The following is a 20,228-nucleotide window of genomic DNA, read 5'->3' as shown; positions in this document are numbered from 1 at the left end:
GATTTGTGCAAGCCATCGTCTCCACTCTAAATTGTTTCAAATTGTTTGCGAGGTTATTTGCTTGTCGCTCACCTCGTATTAAAGTATGCTGGCAGGTAATCATTATTGGTAATCGGATGATCAATGAAACTGAAACAGTGGCCATGAACGCAGCTTGAAGCGACCGCCAGCCGTCCGGCGGGACTCGAGCTGCCTCCAAACAGCCGCCGCCCTGCTGCTCAAAGTCGTCTTCTGCCCTGTGAAGGATGCTGGAGCTCCCACATCGTTCAGCTGGGTTGAGACAAAGTCCAGTCCCAGTGACAAGCTGGGACCACACAAAGATACACACACACACTCGGAGAGCAAACCTTGTCCAGAAAGGTCAAAACAATGAGTACAAACAATTCCACAAACAGGCATTGACACACACACACACACACACACACATAGGTGATGACTTATGTGTGGTTGTGTGTATCTTCAGTGTATCCACAGAGACCTGGCAGCCCGGAACATTCTCCTGTCAGAGAACAACATTGTGAAGATCTGTGACTTTGGCCTGGCTAGAGACATATACAAAGACCCCGACTACGTCAGGAAAGGCAATGTACGGCGTCCTCTCGCTCCTCTCGCTCCTCGTCCTCTGGAGCTAGTCGGGGTTATTTGTTTTTATCCATCTTCATTAATGTGGGGACCCATTTAACCGATTTTGTTTTTCCATTTGTTTAATTGCACAAAAAAGCTTGAATGCAGCTTCTCTGTCAATGCGATTATCCTGTGATGATTTCTTCGTCGGTCCTCCCAGGCTCGTCTTCCTCTGAAGTGGATGGCCCCGGAGAGCATCTTTGACAAAGTGTATACCAGCCAGAGCGACGTGTGGTCGTTCGGCGTTCTCCTCTGGGAAATCTTCTCTCTGGGTGAATTCAAAAACCGTTTACTCTTCTTGTGTTACTCTTTGGGACAATCAGAAGAAATGAAACACAGTTTAATGGAAACCGCCTCTTTTAAAGTGCTGCCTCCATCTCTCCTTCTGCTGAATGAAGCTGGCAATGATTTCTTTTAGAAGCAGCACATCCTCTTTGCTGTCATGCATGACTGGAGCTGGGCGTATTAATTCATGCTTCATCATCCTCTTTTAATCCCTCAGGTGCGTCTCCATATCCAGGAGTACAAATTGATGAAGAGTTCTGTAAACGATTGAAAGATGGCGTCAGGATGAGGTCGCCGGAGACGGCCTCCCCTGAAATGTAGGCGCTTGCTTTGAGAATCTCTCACTGAACTGCCTCCTTAGGAAACTAAATAATCAGGCCAGTAGAAGCAGAGCTGCAGCTGATCAGTTTCTTCTCTGTCGTCATGGCGCTGCCCTCTGCTGGTAGATACGGCATCATGCTGGCCTGCTGGCAGGGCGAGCCCAAAGGGAGGCCAACGTTCCCTGCCCTGGTTCAGATCCTGGGAGACCTGCTCCAGGACAACAGCTTCCCTGTGAGTTTCCTCCTGGAGTCAAGTTCAGTTAAGTTGCATTTTAGTTTTTTGTTTTCTTTCAAAGTTTAAACTTTAAAGGAATTCTCTTCAGGACGGGAAGGACTACATCCCTCTGAACCGCTCACAGAGTTCGGAGGACGATGGCTTCTCACAGGCTTCATCGCGGCCTCCGTCTGAAGAGGAGCTGCGACTGGCCTGCAGCACGCAGCCTGCCAGGTATTAGCATGCGTCTTCAGTCACGCCATCAAAACGTATATTTTATGGACACCTTATTATAGAAACATCTCTCATGAAGAGGGACATGAAGAGACTCTTCTTCTCCATTTGGCAACTTTTCAGGTAATGCTGTCAGATGAAAACATTAACACGCGCATGACATCATAGAACTGCATCATCAGCGTTCTATGATGTCACCTATGCGCCACCTCAGAACGAATCTGCGCGATTCACTCGCTCAGCTTCTAACACTTCTTCATTCATCCACCAGGTATTATAACTGCGTGCCTTTCACCGGCTGCGTGTTTGTGGGACCGTCTAAAGCATGCCAGCCCCGAGTGAAGACGTTTGAGGAGCTGCCTCTGGAGGCGAAGCTGCAGAAAGCTCCTCCAGTAAGTCTTTAATTTCCTCATCAGTTGCTGAGCGCGTGACCCAGCTGGTGACATTTAGAATTTAGCCTCAGGAATTTGTTCGCAGAAATAGCCCCTGCACTCAGAATGAATTAATTCACAGCATTCCACCATGTCTCGCTCCAGGACAACCAGACGGACAGCGGGATGGTCCTGGCCTCCGAAGAATTTGAGAGATTTGAACACCAGGATAAGGGCGTTGTCTTAAAAAGGTTAGACACATATATTTATTTTGATGTGTTTGGAACTAATTCTTTGAAACGTTGCTCTTTTTTTTACTGTGACCTTACAGATGTATTAGCAAAGTACACTTTGAGCCAGAAAAGAGTTTTTCTTTCTTGGAAATGTAGAAAATTATGACTCACAGCCTCACATGCATCGAAACTACAGTGGATTACAAAGGAATAAGTAAGCGTGAGTTCGATGAGTCGGAGGAAGCCGCAGCTGAGTCATTTGAACCCAAATACCGGTAAATGAACGTTTCACCAAGCTACACTCAGCTTAGCAAAAAGATGCAATGGTTGCATTTTAAAGGATAACTAATTATAATTTACGTCAGCGTTGTCGGATCAACCTTTGAAGTGCAGCTTTGAAGGGGGGAAAACGAAAAAGTATAAATGAGCTCCGGGCCGGAAGAGCGAGGCAGAGACTTAGAGATACGTCATCCTATACGGCCTTCAAAGAATTCTAATTAACAAATAAAGTATAACCATATAAAATTACATTTCATTTTCAATCTTTAAGTGTTTTTCGTCGTGACCAATGGTTAAAAAGTCCGGTCCAAAACATTATGGCTGTCATTCCAGACTTGTGGATTGCTTGCGAATTCATACTACAAGATAGTTCTGAAGTAATCTACCAGTAAAATATGCTGCTGTGGATTCTCATTTACCTAAAGAAAATGTTTTCTTTAAATCTTTGATATACCGTAATAAAGTCAGCATTGCTAAACACACTGAAATATTAGACACCTTCATCTTCAGCTGTGATCTGGATCACCAACAAAAGCGGTCCTATAGTAAAACAAAAAATCTAGTAAAATCTGTTGAGTAATCCTGCAAGCAGACCAACCATCTAATCCGGAACAGATGGTTACTGTAATGGTTAACAAAGTTACTGAAACAGGAAGAAACGCTGGGAGCGCTAGAGGCGCTGGTATTTACAGGAGGACAGTGTAGTGATATTACTGCACTATTACAGCGTCCTGCAGCTATTTTGACGAAAGACTGTCACAGATATTTCACAGATAAGTGTCTGGGAACTGCTTTAACTTGTGGGGGAAAAAAAGAGTATAATATGGGATCTTTAAACTAAACTGTATGTCCCCAGTCGTATCAGCAGCAGCAGCAGCACGGAGCCTTTGACCGCCTCCGTTGGGTCCCTGGGTCGAAGCATCGGTTCTGGAAGCTCCCGACAGCATCACAACTTCTTCACCCAGCTCTCAGGGCAGAACTTCTACAACAACGAATACGGACACCTCTCCGAGGAAGGCTTCTGCGACTTCTTCTCCTCACCCGACGCATCGTGCCTGACCTTCTCCGATATTTAGCGCCACAAACGTTGCGGCCCGAGAAGATGTCAACTGTTTAAAAAAAAGAAAGGAAAGGTGGACAGCTCAGGTTGAGGGAGGTGTGCTTTTATAACATGCCAGTATTGACATGTAGTCGTGTATTAATACAAAATCAGGCTATTGATCCTTCCTCTGTCCTGTGGGGCGACTGTCTTAGCAGACTGAGCGGCCTGTGCCTGAAGTTCCTCCAATGAGCCACTGGGTGGCAGCATTGAGCTTTTTCCTATCCATTTATATTTTTTTATCTTTTATACATGGAGTATTCTTTCTTCATTTGTACAAATTATGACCCACATAGGGAGAAATAAAGAAATGTATCTTTTCACTCTTCTCTTGATGACTGAGCTCGAGCCGTCTCTATTCCTGCTTTTATGTTTTAGAGCATAAATATGCTTTTGTGACGCCGTGATAAATGTAAGGTTTCCAGAAGAAAAAGTTCTGCCAGGGTCCACATAAAGGACCAAATGAACAGAGCAAGGATATTTGCTGTTCTGTGTCACTTGGCGGAGGCGGAGACCCTTGGATGCATGACAGTGCAATATATGACGGAGGAAAAAACGGGCGATGCGGGGCGAACAAGAGAATGAGTCACACTCAGCGGTTCTTATCAGAGCTGGACGTAAGCATGATGACAGCTGTATCAGCTTAACACGCTTAATTTCAAGAGGGGGGGGGGGGTCACTGGCTGCAAGCTGAGGGACGTGAGCAGCGCACTTGGTGCAAAGTCCATTTTACAAACACGCACACGCACACACACACAAACACACACACACAAGTATAATTACAGGCACTACAATTAAGTGGTATCAGAGAGGTATAAAGTTTTTTTTTACATTTTTATTTCTGCCTGGTAAATCATCAGTTTTTAAACAGCAGCTCACTTTTGTTGGACTTCTTGAAGCCATTTTCACTACTTTTGAGTTTTATTATGAAATAAGTGATTTGTTGCACCTTTGTAGCCCAGAAATATAAAGTACTACCAGCCGTGAACCAACTCTATCCTAAAAGGAATTAGAACATAAACAAGATACTACGGAACCTTTACTGGGACACATGGTTCTATAGGCTTATGTTTTCATTTCCTGTTATGACTCATGACAGGAAATGATGACCTTTACAGTAGAAAGTCCACATCAGAGGGTCTGAGACTTTCACTGTCCTCGGCCAGACAGGTGAATTATGTAAATGAAAAGAAAATGACAACTTCGTTTAGAGAATTCCCATGGATAAAAAAAATGTATCCATTCGAAATAAAACCTGACATTTAACTATAGCAATGAAATATCTGGTAGAAATGAAATAAAAAAATATGATGATTACTGCAATGAACAGAATCTACAGCAATAAGTTCACAGGAGAGGAAACAATATTGCCCAGACTGGTTTCCGTGGCAGTACTGTAACAGATGGGGCAAGAAGATGGGCCAGTAAATAGTACAGTAACAATGGATGGGCTATAAAAAGTAACGTTCCATGGCACCAAGTGTGTGACTTTACAAATATTACAGTTACTAAACATCATATTACAACCCAAAAGGCCTTCCTTCATCAGTTTGGCAGTGGCTGACTAAATTTAAATCTATTTAAACACTCATGGAAGAGAATAGTGTCGAAACAAAGGACAGTAATACAATCTGAAAATCCTTTTAACTTGATTCTTAAAAAAAAAAAGGTTAAAGATGCAGCCTTCAAATGTCCACTTGTGTGTTAAAACCTGGCACGTAGAACTTCCCCAGCATAAAAACCTCCATCTCCTCTCCCGACACTCAAGACGGAGAAAGCAGACGTGTGACAGTCGGGGGGGTCCCGCAGGTCACCGGAGCCTGAGAGGACCTTCAGTAACCGAGACGCAGGCGTCTGGCCTGGCACTCAGATCGGGTGTCTTCATTAGCTACGGTGATATAATGTCCAAAAAAAAAAAAAAAGAGGCTGGGTTTAGCTAACAGGCTAGCAACTTGCCACTTATAAATAAGATCTGAGGAAGGATGGGGGGGGGGGGGCAGGTCTCAGGACATTTTTCCGATCTGGATCTTCTTCCAGGCCTCCGAAGCGGTGAATATACAGGAGTCGATAATTCCTGCCACGGTGAACGTCCCACCGACGATAGCACAGATCTACAGGAAACAAACTCTGTCAGTCTTGCTATTTTCTTTTTTCTCCCCCCTGGTTACAAATGGCTTGATATCAGCTCTTGATAACCGTGTTCAGTCATAACAACTCATTACACGGACGCTTCAGAATGTGTTGCAACCCAAAAAAACGTGAGCAGCCCTCCAGCTTGACTCACAATCTTAAGGTGTGACTCATAATCCACACTATAAACCGAGTCACCTCCGACGCGTGCCACAAGTCACGATGAGTCCAAACAAGAGAGCAGGCGAATAGCGCTTCAGCTCATCAGCCAGGCAGCCGATTTAATCCCGACAGCATCATCAGTCAGAGGTGAACATTCCCGATGAAGCCTTCCAGGCTGAGACAAGAATTTCTCCAAAAAGCCCCCCCCCCCAAAAAAGGACTGATTTGCACACAATTAACTAGCATCTAACCTTTTAAAAGCTGCAGGAGTTGCTGGTTCGTATCTTAGCGCAGAGCAAGTCTAGATATCGGGCAAGTCGATGTTGATTTGTTTCTCAAGATCGACATGAAATGGTGAACATGCCGAGCTGCCGGTCGTCTTTAGTTCTCGCATGAGATCTTGTGCTTTTGGTAAATTCGATCTTTACTCGGCTGTGAGCTCATATCTCTCTCTCGGTCGGCGCAAGGACTTCCATCCTGCTCCCTCTTCCCGAGTTCTTTGACGTGACCGGCTTCCATTGCAGTTGGTAGAAACCATTCAAGGTTAATATTCAGGCCTCGCATTTGTCAGGTGAATTGAGACACTGAGATAATATTTACCCTTTTTGTCTGTTTGAACTAAGGAACAATTTGCAAAAATGATTTCCATGTCAATTTTAAAATGGTTTTCTGCCTGCAGTTAGTTTCCTCTGCCCTTAAGATTATGCTTAAAAACCAAGATGTGGGGGCCGGGGCAGGGGCGTCTTACCGTCGTGATGAAGCGGTAGAGGGGCTGCCGTCGCTCTGTGTACTTGACTGTGATCGGACTGAGGTCGTATCGGAACCAGATGGTCGGGATGATCCTGCCTGTGTGGCTGTAAGCGACATATTCCTGTGTGGGATGGAAAGAGACTGGCTGTCACACATTTCTGTGATCTGGAGTCGTGCCTGGCGACAGATTGATTCGCTCGACACGCGGCGAGCTAATCCCACTTTAAAATCCATTTAAAGAAACTTTATTCTTATCTCTGGGGGTGGCAGCGTTTTTGTGACTCACTGAGAAACAGATGCTTTTTCTACTTGGCTGAATAAGACCTCAGTAAGAAAGCGAGTTCTTGTGTCGTGACGCGGAATTTGGTGACGATTTCTACAGGAATTCATTCCAATTCTGAAGCATAACTATGAACTGAACTCTTAATAGATCCCGACGCTGATTCGTGGCTTCGGCCGGAACTTTGTCTGCGTTTTTTGGCAAACGAGCTTTCAGAAAATTTCCCACAGCCAGCGAAACTCCAAACCAGCTGTCGGTCAGCGCAGTTCTAAGAAGTGCGTTTATGGTTTATTGACATCACGGGAGTGTTTTCCAGTCAGTGGGGGTGAGCTTTCACTTCCAGGTGAGTGCATCGCTTCAGCCATATGCTGGGATAGTCCCGCTTCTCCCGCGAGTGCAGCAACAACAACACGGGACACGGAGGTATGATCTAACGGGAATAGAGGGGCAGCAGCAGCACCTTGTTGGCCACCGTGTACTGGTAGGAGAACTTCTGGCTGCCTGAGAGGTCCTCGTACACCGTTGGAACAATCTTCAGGATGTAGTCGTGAGAGGCCAAAGCTGGAAGAGAAAAGTGTTGGTTTTAAGCGTAGAACATTTATTCATTTTTGTCAATAACGTTACTAGCTGCAGTCCATCAGGTGTGTGTGGGGCCCATTTCAGCTACATAGCATGTGGATTTTGTGTCTGCAAATAATGCCTGGATGGAAATGAGACGAGCAAGACTTTCAAAGTGTTTTAGCGTGCCATTTCCACTTAAATTCACTTCGGCCGATTATTTAGACGAGAAATAAACCGTTGATTCCGTTTACTTGTTAAGAGTCATGCGATGCAAAGACGCGCACTGACTGATGGCATGTTGGAGCAGGGTTTAAAACAGCGGCCCGGTGGTTGGGGACCCCTGGTTTAAAACACAGGCTGGGTCTGAACGTGGCCCATTGGACGCCTCATTTCATGCCAGTGAACGCCACGCCGTGTTTCCGAGTGCACGTGCAGCGGGGGAATAGCCGGTACGTACGATTAGACGCCAGCCTGTCGGCTCCTCCTAAAGCGTTGAAGGCTGCTTTCACTTTGTTTACCTGCATGGCAAAGAAAGGAAACTCGGTCAGAGATAATAGTGGCGTCTGAAGATGTTATCTGGGTATTTCTTTGTGTTCTGTGCGTGACCTGACCTGCAACTTGTCTCCAAAGGCCAGCTTATGAATGGTGTGCGTCATGTCAGGGTTTTGGGGCTGCGCGGTCGCGCCGTGAGTCGACACATGGAAGTTTCCCGGTACCTGAACAGGCATAAAAACACACACACAGGTTTGCGTCATTAGCGCCAAGAGTAATGAGTAATGCAGCACATTTAGTTAACTAGTAACCGGCTCCGAAAACACAGTCGGTTGGAAACTAAACGGTCCTTGCCTCCGGTAAAAAAAACAAAAAAAGAACATCCCGACTTGAACACGTTTCACACGTTTCCAAATATTCCACAGGCTCAGGTGCTGAATGTACAACCCACTGGGTTAATCATTCCAAACGCACTGGAAAGACTGATGCAAGTTACCGGTGGGCTTCACGCAGCCCAGTCCACGATGCCAGATGAACAGCACGACCGTGAATAATTATCTTACTCGTATTAGGTTTAACTGGCAAAATAAACTACGTATATTAAAACCAAATCAACACAGGATCCGTTTAAATAAATCTGATTTTTGCTTTCAATCGCACAATTTCAGTCTAAAAGTCACTCAAATTGAAACTCGTGCATCAAGTCGGGAGTTTGAGAAGACGTGCCAAATCATCCAGAGGCCGTCGCCGCCACCTGACTGGAACCTCCTAAAACATCCCTGATGGGATTCCAAGCCTTTGTCTTTCAGGAATGGGCTACGATTCGCTCTGGAGTCTGGCTGTGCCATCAGGTTTGCAGCTGAAGGGTCCATTGAGCACTAAAGATGGGTGTAATTAAGAGGGTGAATCCTTTACAGGTAGCAATGTGTTTCATATTTGGGGAAAACACCCATCTGTTGCACAGAGCTATTTAAAGCGCTCCTGTTGGATCAGGCTAACGCTAACCGCTGATGGGCCGTAACTGGAATAGAAAGCGAGGCAGGCCTGTTGGGTTGCAGTGACAGAACACAACAGACACAGACTTTGTTGGATGGACCCAAGTCCGTCCTGCAGCATGTGAGGAATGTTCTCCGCCACCTGCGTGACCAGGCCCTTACTTTGTTTATGGTGAACTCCCCCTCGAATCGACAGCCAGCGCCCTGGTTCAAAGGAATCTTCATGGAGTTGTCTATGTGGCCGACCTCGTGGCGGCCCATCTCATCCTGGATGTCCAAACCCACCACTGTAAAAAATAAAGGGGAGAATCAAACGCCTGAATGGACTGGAATGAAAGGCAGCTGAAGCAGCAGTGTCCTCCTTTTAATCAGGTAGTTAGTGGACAGAAATAAGAACAATTTTGATGATTGATAAATCCTTGTCAGTTTAAATAGTACAATTCTAAATCTATGGCAATGGAAAAAACAAAAAAACTATGATTAGCAATTCAAATCCAGACCCATTTTGCACCATTATAAACTGAAAACTGAATAATAATAACTGGCTGGAGTGCTATTGTTTAAAGTCAAATAGAAGTTGTTGTTCTTTAATCAGTAACAACAGAATGGATAAATTCTGAAGATCCCTGCAGAGAATGAGCCACACAGAGTGTATCCAAAGGCCGAACAGACCACCTATCATGCCTGCCCCCCCTCCCTCGGCCAGTGTTTTTCCGTTTAAGCCTCACTAAGCTTCACCCAACACCCACCCCTGCAGGCTGCCATGTATTGGTACACTGGCAGGGCCGGACCCGTTCTGCGTCGGCTGGCAGCAGACATGCCCACCTGCCGGATCTAAACTAAAGCCCCCCCCCCCCCCCCCCCACATGCCGCTGATCTGACCTTTGACATTCAAGACAAGTTGCCCCCCCCCCACCGTCTACCCAGATCTCAAAATACAGCACACTGATACAAGTGCTGTCTGCCACTGTGAGAGTGTCTGAGCTGCTTGTTTCTCCTTTTTAAGACATTCACACATGCAGAACGGTGGTGGGGAAATTATTATAAGGTTATTGCACATGGTTTTCCATGAAGTCACAAATCATGACAGGGCAACCTGCAAAGGTCAGTGGAGAGAGAGAGAGCGAGAGAGAGAGACACTGTTTAACTTCCGAACGGCACTGCAGGGCAGATAAACCGGCGGAAATGATGGGAAAAGTCAAGTTTTCCATGATGAAATGTGTCCCTTAAAGTACAACTTTAATGAATGGACATGAAGGAAAAAAGACAAAGACGCGGATGTGGGATATTAACTCGCTGGCAAAGACTGTGAAGGACCGATTCCCCTCGTAACATGCAGCTTCAGGGCGTTTCGACTTGGGTTTAAGAGGGCCACACGTTTCTGCAAATAAACAAATCCACCATGCGTAGAAGGATCCAGAGCTTTAAGGGGGAACAGCAGGAGAGCCTTCGTTAGGCGTGCCACGAGCGAGCTCGTCGAAACACGTGGCAGACAGCTGTGCGTCTGAATGCCAGAGCCTCTCTCTCTCTCTCACACACACAAACCCGGGCTTCATTTTTCCCATGAGCATTTATTAGCAGTGCCATTTTAGGACGCTACTCGAGACGGATGGATGTGGGTTTTCTGTGCTGTGGAGGCCTCGCCGATACCGTTTGTTTATGCGTGTGATTGGTCCCACCTCTGACGGAAGTCAAGAGGAATGGATGACCTGTTAGGGCTCTCCAAGTTCACGCGGACCTGCCGGAACAAGCGGCATACTGTCCCCCTTTTTCCTTGTTTTTGCTCCAGCAGGGGCAGCACACTGGTAATAATGTTAGTATATATATATATATATAATCTCTAAAGGTCCAGAAGTCTGGAAGCATTAAGCAGCAGAATCTGGAAATATTCAAGGAAGGAAGTACCTCACAGCAGTACTTACTTTACGAATGGCATTACTGTAAATTGTACTTCCCAAAAGCAGTTAATTAATTTAACCCAGATTTTCAAATAAACTATATTGGTTGTGAACATTGCCATCCAGGTTTACAAATAATCAACCATAAGAAAGAAAGAAAGAAAAAGCTCCGCTATGAGACCAATAATATTACATTCAACGATATATATATATATATGTGTGTTGTATGTTTTTGCTATTGGGTCTAGAGCCTGTAATAAAGTTTATATATACATAATTTATCATTAACCAATATTCACAATTATACGGAAAATATAACTAAAGGGATTAACCAAGATGTAAATTGGAGGCCAAACAATGTTTTCTTCAGGTTTTACTTACCGGTACATATTTAATGGAAGGAGTGGGAGGTACAATTACTGATATTTATTATTTTAACACAAATTAAACGTGCATTTGAAAAAAATTTAAAATCATATATGTGAATTGCTGAAACAGCTGATAAACAAACACCCAAAGATTTTATTGCTTATTGTTGCTAAAACTACAACCATTAAACGAAAGAAGAAACATTTAGCTTCACAGTAATTTGACTCTTGTTCGCTTTAAGTGACGCCTAACCTGAGAAGTAAAACCCTGCTATGAACAACACAATAAGGACAACAAACAAACAAGAGGTGTAAATGACGAAAGTGAGAGTTGTATGTATGTATATATTACGTATATACTCACAATCACAGTGTAAGTTTGGCAAACTGATGTTTAAACTCACTTCTATCTTCCCACCACTGTCTTTATCAGGATCATCCACATACAGTTCATTTACACTGCAATGGACAGAAAACAGGACCAAGTGGTTAAAAAACGGTGCCATGACCTGAAAACACACCAGACATGTAAAGAACATAAGCATATACTGTAAAAGGAAAGATTCTCGCATCCCAGTCATCCTTGGTGCATAAAGAGCTACGGATTCATCTTCCAACCATGTGGGGCGGACGATTTGTGTGTATGTGTCAGCGATTTCCTTCCGGTCATGTTTCCTTTTTTATATATTTAATGCCTCACCAAGAGGCTGAATCATGAACAAAACCAGCTTCCTGTGACACAGCCGAGTCAATTCTTTTGTTAAATCATAACGCCACTCGTGAATTCGTTGTGTGGTCCAGAGACACCTGTAGCTGCAACGTTGCAGCTGCAGGACGTTACCAGACGCACAGCGAGCGCGCGGCTGGCGGTACCTACATTTCAGTGGCAATGAATCCCGTCAGCTCAGACAAGAACAGGAAGAGTATGAAGACGCAGCAGAGAATGGAAACTGTGGGCCCAGAGAGAGAGAGAAAACAAGTTAGAAGGAACACTCGTTTCAATTTACGACCAGTTGATCTCATTGTGGGGTTTCTTTCACATTTATCTCAAATTACGACAACATTTCAGGGGATGATGAAAATCAAACGAGCCAGACAGCTGCAGCCTTTGGGAACGGCTGACCTAAGATACTGACATTAATGAAAGCGCAGCTGCCGTGAAAGATTTCCCTAAATAGATGTTTTACTGAGGGTGTTATGGCTGCCATTACGCAGGTTTTTTTAAAACACCCCTCCCACGCTAATTACACATGAAATACCAGCACAACAGGCGGCCATTACAGCATCTATACTTTGGGAGAGATGAGCTCATGATGCCCAAATCTTACACGGAGCTCATTCACACCAAAAATGGTTCTTCCAAATTTGGAACGTTAACCTCGAATAACAAGTATTTTTGGTTCGGTTTGAGCCAAAATCCAAGTCTGAGCTTTAAAGGAGAAGTGGCCAGGCTGTCTGCTTCATTTCACGTGTCAAAGTAATCAACCAGGGGGGGGGGGGGGTCACATAAAACGTCGTCGGGTGTTTAGAGAGATAAATATGAAAGGGACTGATCTGTGACTGCGGTCTATCCGGTCTGGTGAGCGCTCTGAAGCTTGAACTCAGCAGGTTGAGGTGTGTGTTTACGTGGCAACTATCGCAGAGGATCATCAGTCACGTGAACTCTGTGGCCCGCAGGGCTTCACAGCCAAACCTGCGGGTTGGGGTTGTGAATCTAACATCGGGCAGTGTTTAACTGACAAACAATAGGGAGTGCCGCTATGACACATAGGTCATGCATTCAGCTTCATCAGACGTGTACAGTAATTCTTGCCGGGCTTCAAAGGGCAAAACACTAGAAGAAGAAAAAAAACTAACCGGCTGTCGCCGATTTCAAACTTCAACGGCTATGCAGCGGAAATTCTGATGAGCCGAGAGATTTACACACACTTCAAACTTTATTTCAACTCAGCTTCATTCATGTCGGTGTACACACACACACACACACACACACACACACACACACACATACACACAGGGGCTCAGTTTTAATTGAGAGGAAGTGGGTTTTGCTCATGGCCCAAAACTGTCCCTGCATTTGAGGATTTCCTTTCAGCTCAGACAGGAGAACATAAAAGCTGATGGGTTGTAACCAAAATCCTTTTGTGTGTGTGTGTGTGTGTGGGGGGGGGTTGTTTCTGGCTCCCTCTGAACAACATATGTGGGTTGACTTGTCGCGGCTGAAGTGATAGCTGCTGCCCAACAAGAACATGCCTACGTTTTCTGTTCACAGGATAGTTTTTTTTGCGGTCTTAACAAATATGTTGGTTTGAACCTCGAACAAACGACGCATCATTCCACATTTGTACATTTTTATCTGTCAGGTGAAGCTTCTCTCAGCACTGGTTTGTTACAAAGTTACTCAAGCTTTTATGAATGGATTCAAATTGAAGTTGGGAGGAATATTGGCAAAAGTACACAATGGTCAACTGCACATCGATGTCTGATCTGGATTGTAGTGACATTCTGGTCCACCAGAATGTCTCAATTTAATTGATCTCATTGAAAATTAGCCTTAAAGAGATTATTTTTATGATCCTTTAGACTTGATATCAGATCAACTCACAGCTGAAACAGTTCTCATTCAGTTTGGTGTCAAAATCTGGTATCGCTAAAAATGTTACTGAGCTAGATACTGAAGAAAGAACGAGAGAAATTATACTAATAATGTGAGGAATGAGATTCCAATTTCAAATGCCATGTGCTCATGGTCGAGGAGGCAGGTCACGGGCCCTGTTATTTTAGTTTCAGTGACATAATGGGGACTGTAAGCTACCTCAGAAAAGTCACTGGACTAGAGCACCAAAAAAAAGTGTCAAGAGGAATAAAAATCAGCTTGCTTATGCGCTTTGTACATTATGTACGCAGAATAACCAAATAAACCCAGATGATGTCACCGCTAGACAGTGGATGGCGACAGGAAGGGTGTTGAATGTATACAGGAAGAACTTCCAAACATTTCCTCATGGGTGGAAACTGTGCGTATATCTTTAGCAAATTCGTTCTCTTCTCTGTCATCCAGGATGGTGCCGAGAATCTATTTAAAATTGCTCAATTTTCAATGACAGCAGGGCTCACCAACCCCGTCATCGCTTGGTTGTCGGGTTGACCACCCTGTACTCTGATTCACTGGCCCATCAGCTGATCAGCAGAAACAGAGGAGCCAAAAATGTGTCATCGGGGTTTTTTTGTTTTACTTCGTCGAGGGAAGAAAATTCACACAGTCCTCGAGTACACAATGACTTATGGACGGGCAAGTAGGAAAACACATGATCCGACAGGAAAAGCATTTAGATTTCCACTCGTGGCTTCTCATTAGCCCGGGGCTACGAGCAAACATGGCTATTGACATTCTTACCGTAGCGGCTGAGTCAAAACAGGTGACTGTCACGACCTACCTGCATCCTGGGACAGGCAGCTACTTGAATTACAGGCGTCACCTCCTCCCTTTTCCAAACCTCAACGCAATCACTTCCCCAAGCAGGCACCTGGCAACACTTTCCATTTGTCTTAACCTCACAGGTGCGCTAAATGCTACCATTAATGTCCAGGTGGGACGTTTGAGCAGTTTAGCTACTGCGATTTAAGAGCACAGTACAGACACGGCATGATCAGCTGTAATAATAAAAAATAAAAATATTATTTTAATATCTAGAAAGTCCGTGTGACTGGCAACGAGATAGTTATTGTTAAGAGAAACACGCTAACCTCGTATCTCATTCACACAAGAAAACAACAATACAATAATGAAAATAAACAAACATGGCCAATAACTAGGACGAGGAATAACTTGCAACTATACTTTGTAACTTTATACTTTGTACTGGGTCAATTCAGCTCAAGCTAATATATCGATCCATCCTGTTGCACAAAGAGGGCACAGGTAACATGATGAGCTAAGCTAACTAGATAATGGTGGCGTTTTGTATATTTTAGACGGATATTAGAGATGGAAACCTTTTCAACGTCAAACCTTGTGAATGTGCGGTCTGACAGGATGGGAGAGAACAGTTCATCAAACTGAATGATGAATCATGGCAGCGCCGTCACCCCATTTCCCTCTCTGCATGCTCTGGGGCCCGTGTGCGTGTGTGTGTGTGTGTGTGTGTGGTTGTTTCAAGGGGACCATTGCACGCGGGTGAAAATTGAATGTCGTTGTGTGTTTGCTGTGTAGAAATTGTAAAAACAGAATGACAAATAAAAGATAATCTTAATCTATAGGAGTGACATTGGTGCCACACGATGAGACCAAAGAACAGCCAAATACAGAAACCCACACTGTTCTGGCCCGCTGTGTACGACGGACTACTCACTAAACGCTCCGGTGTACGTAGGCTGGGTGAGATCTTTAGGCACCTTCCTGTAGATATCGAATCTGGGGAGAGAAAAGAAGACGAGGAAACAAAAGAAGGGAAAGAGCAGTGAGAAAAAAGAACTACGCAGTGAAAGAAAGGACATTCTGTACCCACAAGGCTGTGCAATATTACAGAAGGGTGGTGGAATGTTAGCCTTGGACCACCGCTGCTCCATGTAAAAAGGTACACACACACACACACACACACACACAATTACAACTCTTCTTTCAACCTTTGCTGTGTAATTATGAGCCGACTCTGACTAAGACTTCTGACACACACCTGAACACAGAAACACACAATGCCAATAGAAACGCACCCTCCAATTACAGGACCCGAACCGGAACATAAACAACTGCTGCAACAGCTTTTAATTATAAGTCATGACGGTTCTGATTACTGCACAGCTTCAAACTGTTATTCTAGACTCCAGCTGAATCTTCTGTGGAGCCTTTAACAGAGCGGTTGGAGCATGAATCAGTGAAGGAGACGTGTAGGAGGATCATCACCAGCTCTCCTCTTCTGAAACACTGCCGTTTGCCCGTTTGGTGAGGCGAGGAAAAGACGCATCTGCTGCTCAACACAAAACTATTCGGGCTCGTGAGTTCTTCTGCATATCCTTTTCGGGGCAGTAAAACAATTTCGACCCCAAACTCCATCCCTCAAGACATAAACCCCACCCGCTTTCTCTCACTCTACTTCCAAAAGGCGGATTTTCTTCCGCCGAGGGCAGCCAGTGAAATAACCGCAGCTGATGCAATGCAAGGTGGGGGCGGGGGGGGGGGGGGGGAGACTTCCTGCCCGGCCCTGATCTGCTGCTTCTCTTGTTTTGCTCCGAGCTCCTGTTATTTTCATCAGACGAAACACCAAAGCCACCTTCCCCATTGTCTCCCCTCTCTAGACAACATCCATCTCAAAGTCCCATTAGCATCAGGATATTTAGGGCAGACAGCACAGAGGGGGGGTCGGGTGGAGCGCCAAGGGCGGAGTCCTTCAGTATCAAGATCAGAATACCTTCTGGAATCTCGGTTAGCACACTTCCTTTTGCACGCTGGCTTGCGGAGGTAGTCTCCTTCCTCACATCGCCTCCGCCCAGCCCGAGGGTCTGACTTCATGAGTCCACCGGGCCCAACGCAGAGAGAATATACGTCATCGTTGTTCTGAAGAGAAACCTTGTCACTGCTTTTTGAATCCTGATATGCAAGGAGTGTATATGGCATAAATACCCAAGGCATTTAAAAACACACCACTCCCTTTTAGATCTTGGAAAAAAACCTTTTCTCATTCAAATGTAATTTTTTATCCCCCCCCCCCCCCCCCCATCTAAAGAAGCATATCTGAAGCACATTTTCAGGCATTGCAACACACATGTTGAAATGTTCCGAATTTCTTATGAGAATGCGTGTTTTTTTCTGTCAGACTCAGGACTTTTTATTTTTTTAGATTGGAAGACTGAACTCGGCTTTACTTTATTTTCTCCACACAGAACATTTAGTAATCGTTACTTAAATAATGTTGACGCTTGAGAATTCACCTCTTGGCCCGGCCCTGGCGTTTGTTATTTCCTGAATTGCAGGTCGACATGTTCCCCCTCCGTCACTTCCTATCGCTCCATTTCGCTGGTGATTTGTGATAAGAGTACACGGCGTACCAGGGCCTCTCTGACACCACAGGAGTTGCCTTCAAGAAAAGGCCTTCACTAATAATTACGCCATATTCTGACACACGGCTCATCGTGAGTCAGATCATCTCTTCCATGCATTGCTGAGTAAACGCAGAGACGGTTAAGGTTGGGTCGTGATCACCTTGCAGTTCAAGTCATAAGCAACAGCCTACATCTTTCTTTATATAGGTTTATATTCTGGAGGCGCAGACACACTCATCAGCATGAAGAACAAGAGATAGGACATCCACCCACGCTGAACATCATCGCTGAAGCTCTTAAATCCTCACGATCTAGTGAACACCAGAGCAAACAAACTACATCACCTGCTTAGGCTCGACCAATCCTCCAGGCGTCAACACATGACATCATGTGAATTTCACTTAACTTTGAGATAAAAAAAAAAGCCATTCCGTTATTGACTCAATCATTCATTCAGACGAGCAGCCGCTTGGTCATTCTGAATGAGGTGATCCTTATTATTAGACGCTGATCCCCTTCTTCACAGAACCTGCTGCCGAGAGATGAAACACCTTCCGTAAGCAACAAAGACAGGACATTTTATTAGACGTCCTCTGGCTGCTTTTTTAGAAGATCTTTGCTTTAAAGATTAGAATACAGTCGTCCTGTTTGAAGTTGGCATCGAACCAAAGTAATCAGTATCCTTAACAGGATCTCAGTTTAATAATAATAAGAATAAACATGTCTGGATATGTAATGACAAAGGATTAGATTTGATCAGATGCTGCCTTCCCTTATTATCCTTTTTCCATATTATACTATTAAAACAAGCAGGCCCAGTTCCCAGTTAAATTTAATGAGGTGGGGAGTTTGCATGGATTAAGCCTAAGCTATTTTCCATCACGCTACTATTCTATATTTGTCACCATGTGGGGCTGGAGGAAGCAATGCGATAGCCCATGTTTTGTTTGTTTGTTTTGTCCTGGATCTTTATTCACTTCCTCAGCATGTTGTGATCTCTGTTTAGCATCTTTCCAGTGTCATGACAAATAATAGGCCCATCAAAATAAAAATAGCCAGCCGTAGATGCAATTGGACACGCAGCCGATCCTGGGAGATTAAAATACATACATTTGGAGAGGGCAATGTGTATTAGGTCACAGTACAGTAATGGAGACGAGAATAGAGGCACGGCACTGCCAACGGTTTGGGACTTAATCAAGGAAGATTCAGAGCCATTTAAATGGATTGTATGTGAAAAGTGAGAGGTAGCCTGGAAGCTAACTTCTGACCATTCAGGTTGTGGCTACAATCGCGTAGGAATGTTCTCATTGAAAGCTCCGTATTTTCCGGCAGATTCCTTGAAAATTCAAAAACAAACAATGGACTGACCCAAATAGCAAGAAGAACAAGAATCAAAGATACATGAAAATGAATTCTTCGTAACAGCAAATGTGTATTAACCCACACCTGATGACAGCCCACAGCAAAAGCACTGTTATTTATTGTTTGAAGTTTGAATGATGTTTGCTGAAAACTACAATATCCAGTTTTGGAAAATTACAGAGCCTCGTGTAAAAATGAGCTCTCTTATCTTTGAGCAGGGGCTCATGGGAGTTCAGAAATGTTTACATTTAATTATATCACGAAAGTGAAACATAAAAAAAGCTACGCTTGGTTACTCAAGCTAATTCCAGCTGTTGCAGAGCAGGTTTTGCGTGATCCGCAGTCAGAATGTGTCACCACCAGAATTCTGAGGTGGCAGAGTGCAAACATCCGGCTCTTGTGATTAGGGTGAGCTGCACTGCCAGTTTCATCAGGCCTGCAGGCGTGACTGTTAGCACTGTGCCTGCTGCTCAAGCACCAAGAGACTAATGTTTGCACTCAAATTCCTGTCCATTCATTGCACGTTTTTAGTCAGTATTTCGTCATGATACTGAACGTTTGGGATTGTTTTTTCCTAGCTTTGGACAATCTCAAACATTGACTTCGTAAACTAGAATACGAACCACGCCAAAGTTAGTTCAGTTCATCCATTATTTCATTGATAAGGACGTGATTAAGAATCAGAACTTGTTGAGTAATCCAAATACAAGTAAAGCCAGTCAGATCAAAAGCACCCTGGCGATGCGTCAGGAACTCACGTCTGTTTGGTGAAATGCGCAGCTGTGTGACAAAATGTGTGTGTTGAATGTAGCCCGCCGCTGCTCCGGGAGGCTAACTGGTCAATTTAAGGAGGAAGAAATCTGCACATGCGCAGAAGGGAGGGAGGGAGGGAGGGGTACCCCCCCCCCCCCAAAAAAACTCACAAGGGGGCCCGACCACCACTTCACTTTACACATTTGACGACAAACGTGAAACACTACTGGACTCGCTCATTTGCGGGAGATGCTTTGCTAACCGTTCATTCATCCGCAGCTTGCAGCGGGCAAGCCCTCCGCCCTCCGCCCTCCGCCATTCATGTCTGGACAAAAGGGAAGAAACGTCCCCTACTCACCTCCTAACATCGAAAGGCATGATGTTTAAATGTTTGATCGGGTTAAGGACAGCTATCAAACACGCAGGTCCAGGCAATGCTACCGGTCGTTCATCGGTACCGGGCTGACGTCAGCTTAGGACGCTTTGCAAACGCTGATTGGCTGACAGATACTTCCTGTTTCTCCGATTCTCCTTCCGCCAAGAGGGCTGTTTCCGTCGGACGTAAGAAAATGGTTTGATATTGAAAATATAATACAAAATTTAAGCGAGGGGAATGATCTTTATTTTCACCACCGCTTGCGTTGTTTTGTGGAAAATATCTTTATTAGACATTTCATTTACTGAATAACCAATATTACGAACGTTATTTTATTATTAAATTAATTTATCCGGATGTATTCCCAAAATCAACGGTGCAATTTTTATAAAATGTATCT

The 20,228-nt window shown here is 44.5% G+C and overlaps 2 protein-coding genes across 2 annotated transcripts in view; one reads left to right on the top strand and one right to left on the bottom strand.

Moving 5' to 3' along the window:
- The window catches only part of flt4 (fms related receptor tyrosine kinase 4), a 35,539-nt gene extending 31,739 nt beyond the window's left edge, over positions 1 to 3,800 (top strand). The window contains exons 23-30 of the mRNA XM_068740055.1: positions 464 to 586; positions 785 to 896; positions 1,127 to 1,226; positions 1,356 to 1,461; positions 1,553 to 1,677; positions 1,949 to 2,069; positions 2,214 to 2,299; positions 3,417 to 3,800. Coding sequence (XP_068596156.1) covers positions 464 to 586; positions 785 to 896; positions 1,127 to 1,226; positions 1,356 to 1,461; positions 1,553 to 1,677; positions 1,949 to 2,069; positions 2,214 to 2,299; positions 3,417 to 3,636 — 993 coding nt within the window. The 3' untranslated portion in view covers positions 3,637 to 3,800. The remainder of the gene's footprint in view (positions 1 to 463; positions 587 to 784; positions 897 to 1,126; positions 1,227 to 1,355; positions 1,462 to 1,552; positions 1,678 to 1,948; positions 2,070 to 2,213; positions 2,300 to 3,416) is intronic.
- A 696-nt stretch (positions 3,801 to 4,496) lies between these two features.
- On the bottom strand, positions 4,497 to 19,830 carry ergic1 (endoplasmic reticulum-golgi intermediate compartment 1). Its single transcript, XM_068740451.1, has 10 exons — positions 19,811 to 19,830; positions 15,648 to 15,709; positions 12,173 to 12,245; positions 11,660 to 11,754; positions 9,192 to 9,316; positions 8,154 to 8,258; positions 8,000 to 8,060; positions 7,442 to 7,542; positions 6,700 to 6,822; positions 4,497 to 5,770 (listed from the first exon to the last, which is right to left on the bottom strand). The coding sequence occupies exons 1-10, from the start codon at positions 19,828 to 19,830 to the stop codon at positions 5,663 to 5,665; spliced, it is 873 nt and encodes a 290-aa protein (XP_068596552.1). The 3' UTR covers positions 4,497 to 5,662.
- Between the last annotated feature and the right edge of the window lie 398 nt (positions 19,831 to 20,228).

The sequence above is a fragment of the Brachionichthys hirsutus genome, chromosome 6 (genome assembly GCF_040956055.1).
Source record: "Brachionichthys hirsutus isolate HB-005 chromosome 6, CSIRO-AGI_Bhir_v1, whole genome shotgun sequence".
Taxonomy (NCBI): Eukaryota; Metazoa; Chordata; class Actinopteri; order Lophiiformes; family Brachionichthyidae; genus Brachionichthys; species Brachionichthys hirsutus.
This window is presented reverse-complemented; position numbering and strand designations above follow the sequence as displayed.

What these genes read in the sequence shown, in the direction of transcription:
- ergic1 (XM_068740451.1), bottom strand. Translation starts at nt 19,830, where the DNA reads ATGCCTTTCGATGTTAGGAG. An exon ending in GGGAGTTCACCATAAACAAA is followed by an intron (nt 8,259 to 9,191) that starts GTAAGGGCCTGG and finishes ATGCCTGTTCAG; the next exon opens with GTACCGGGAAACTTCCATGT. An exon ending in CCTTTGGAGACAAGTTGCAG is followed by an intron (nt 8,061 to 8,153) that starts GTCAGGTCACGC and finishes TTTGCCATGCAG; the next exon opens with GTAAACAAAGTGAAAGCAGC.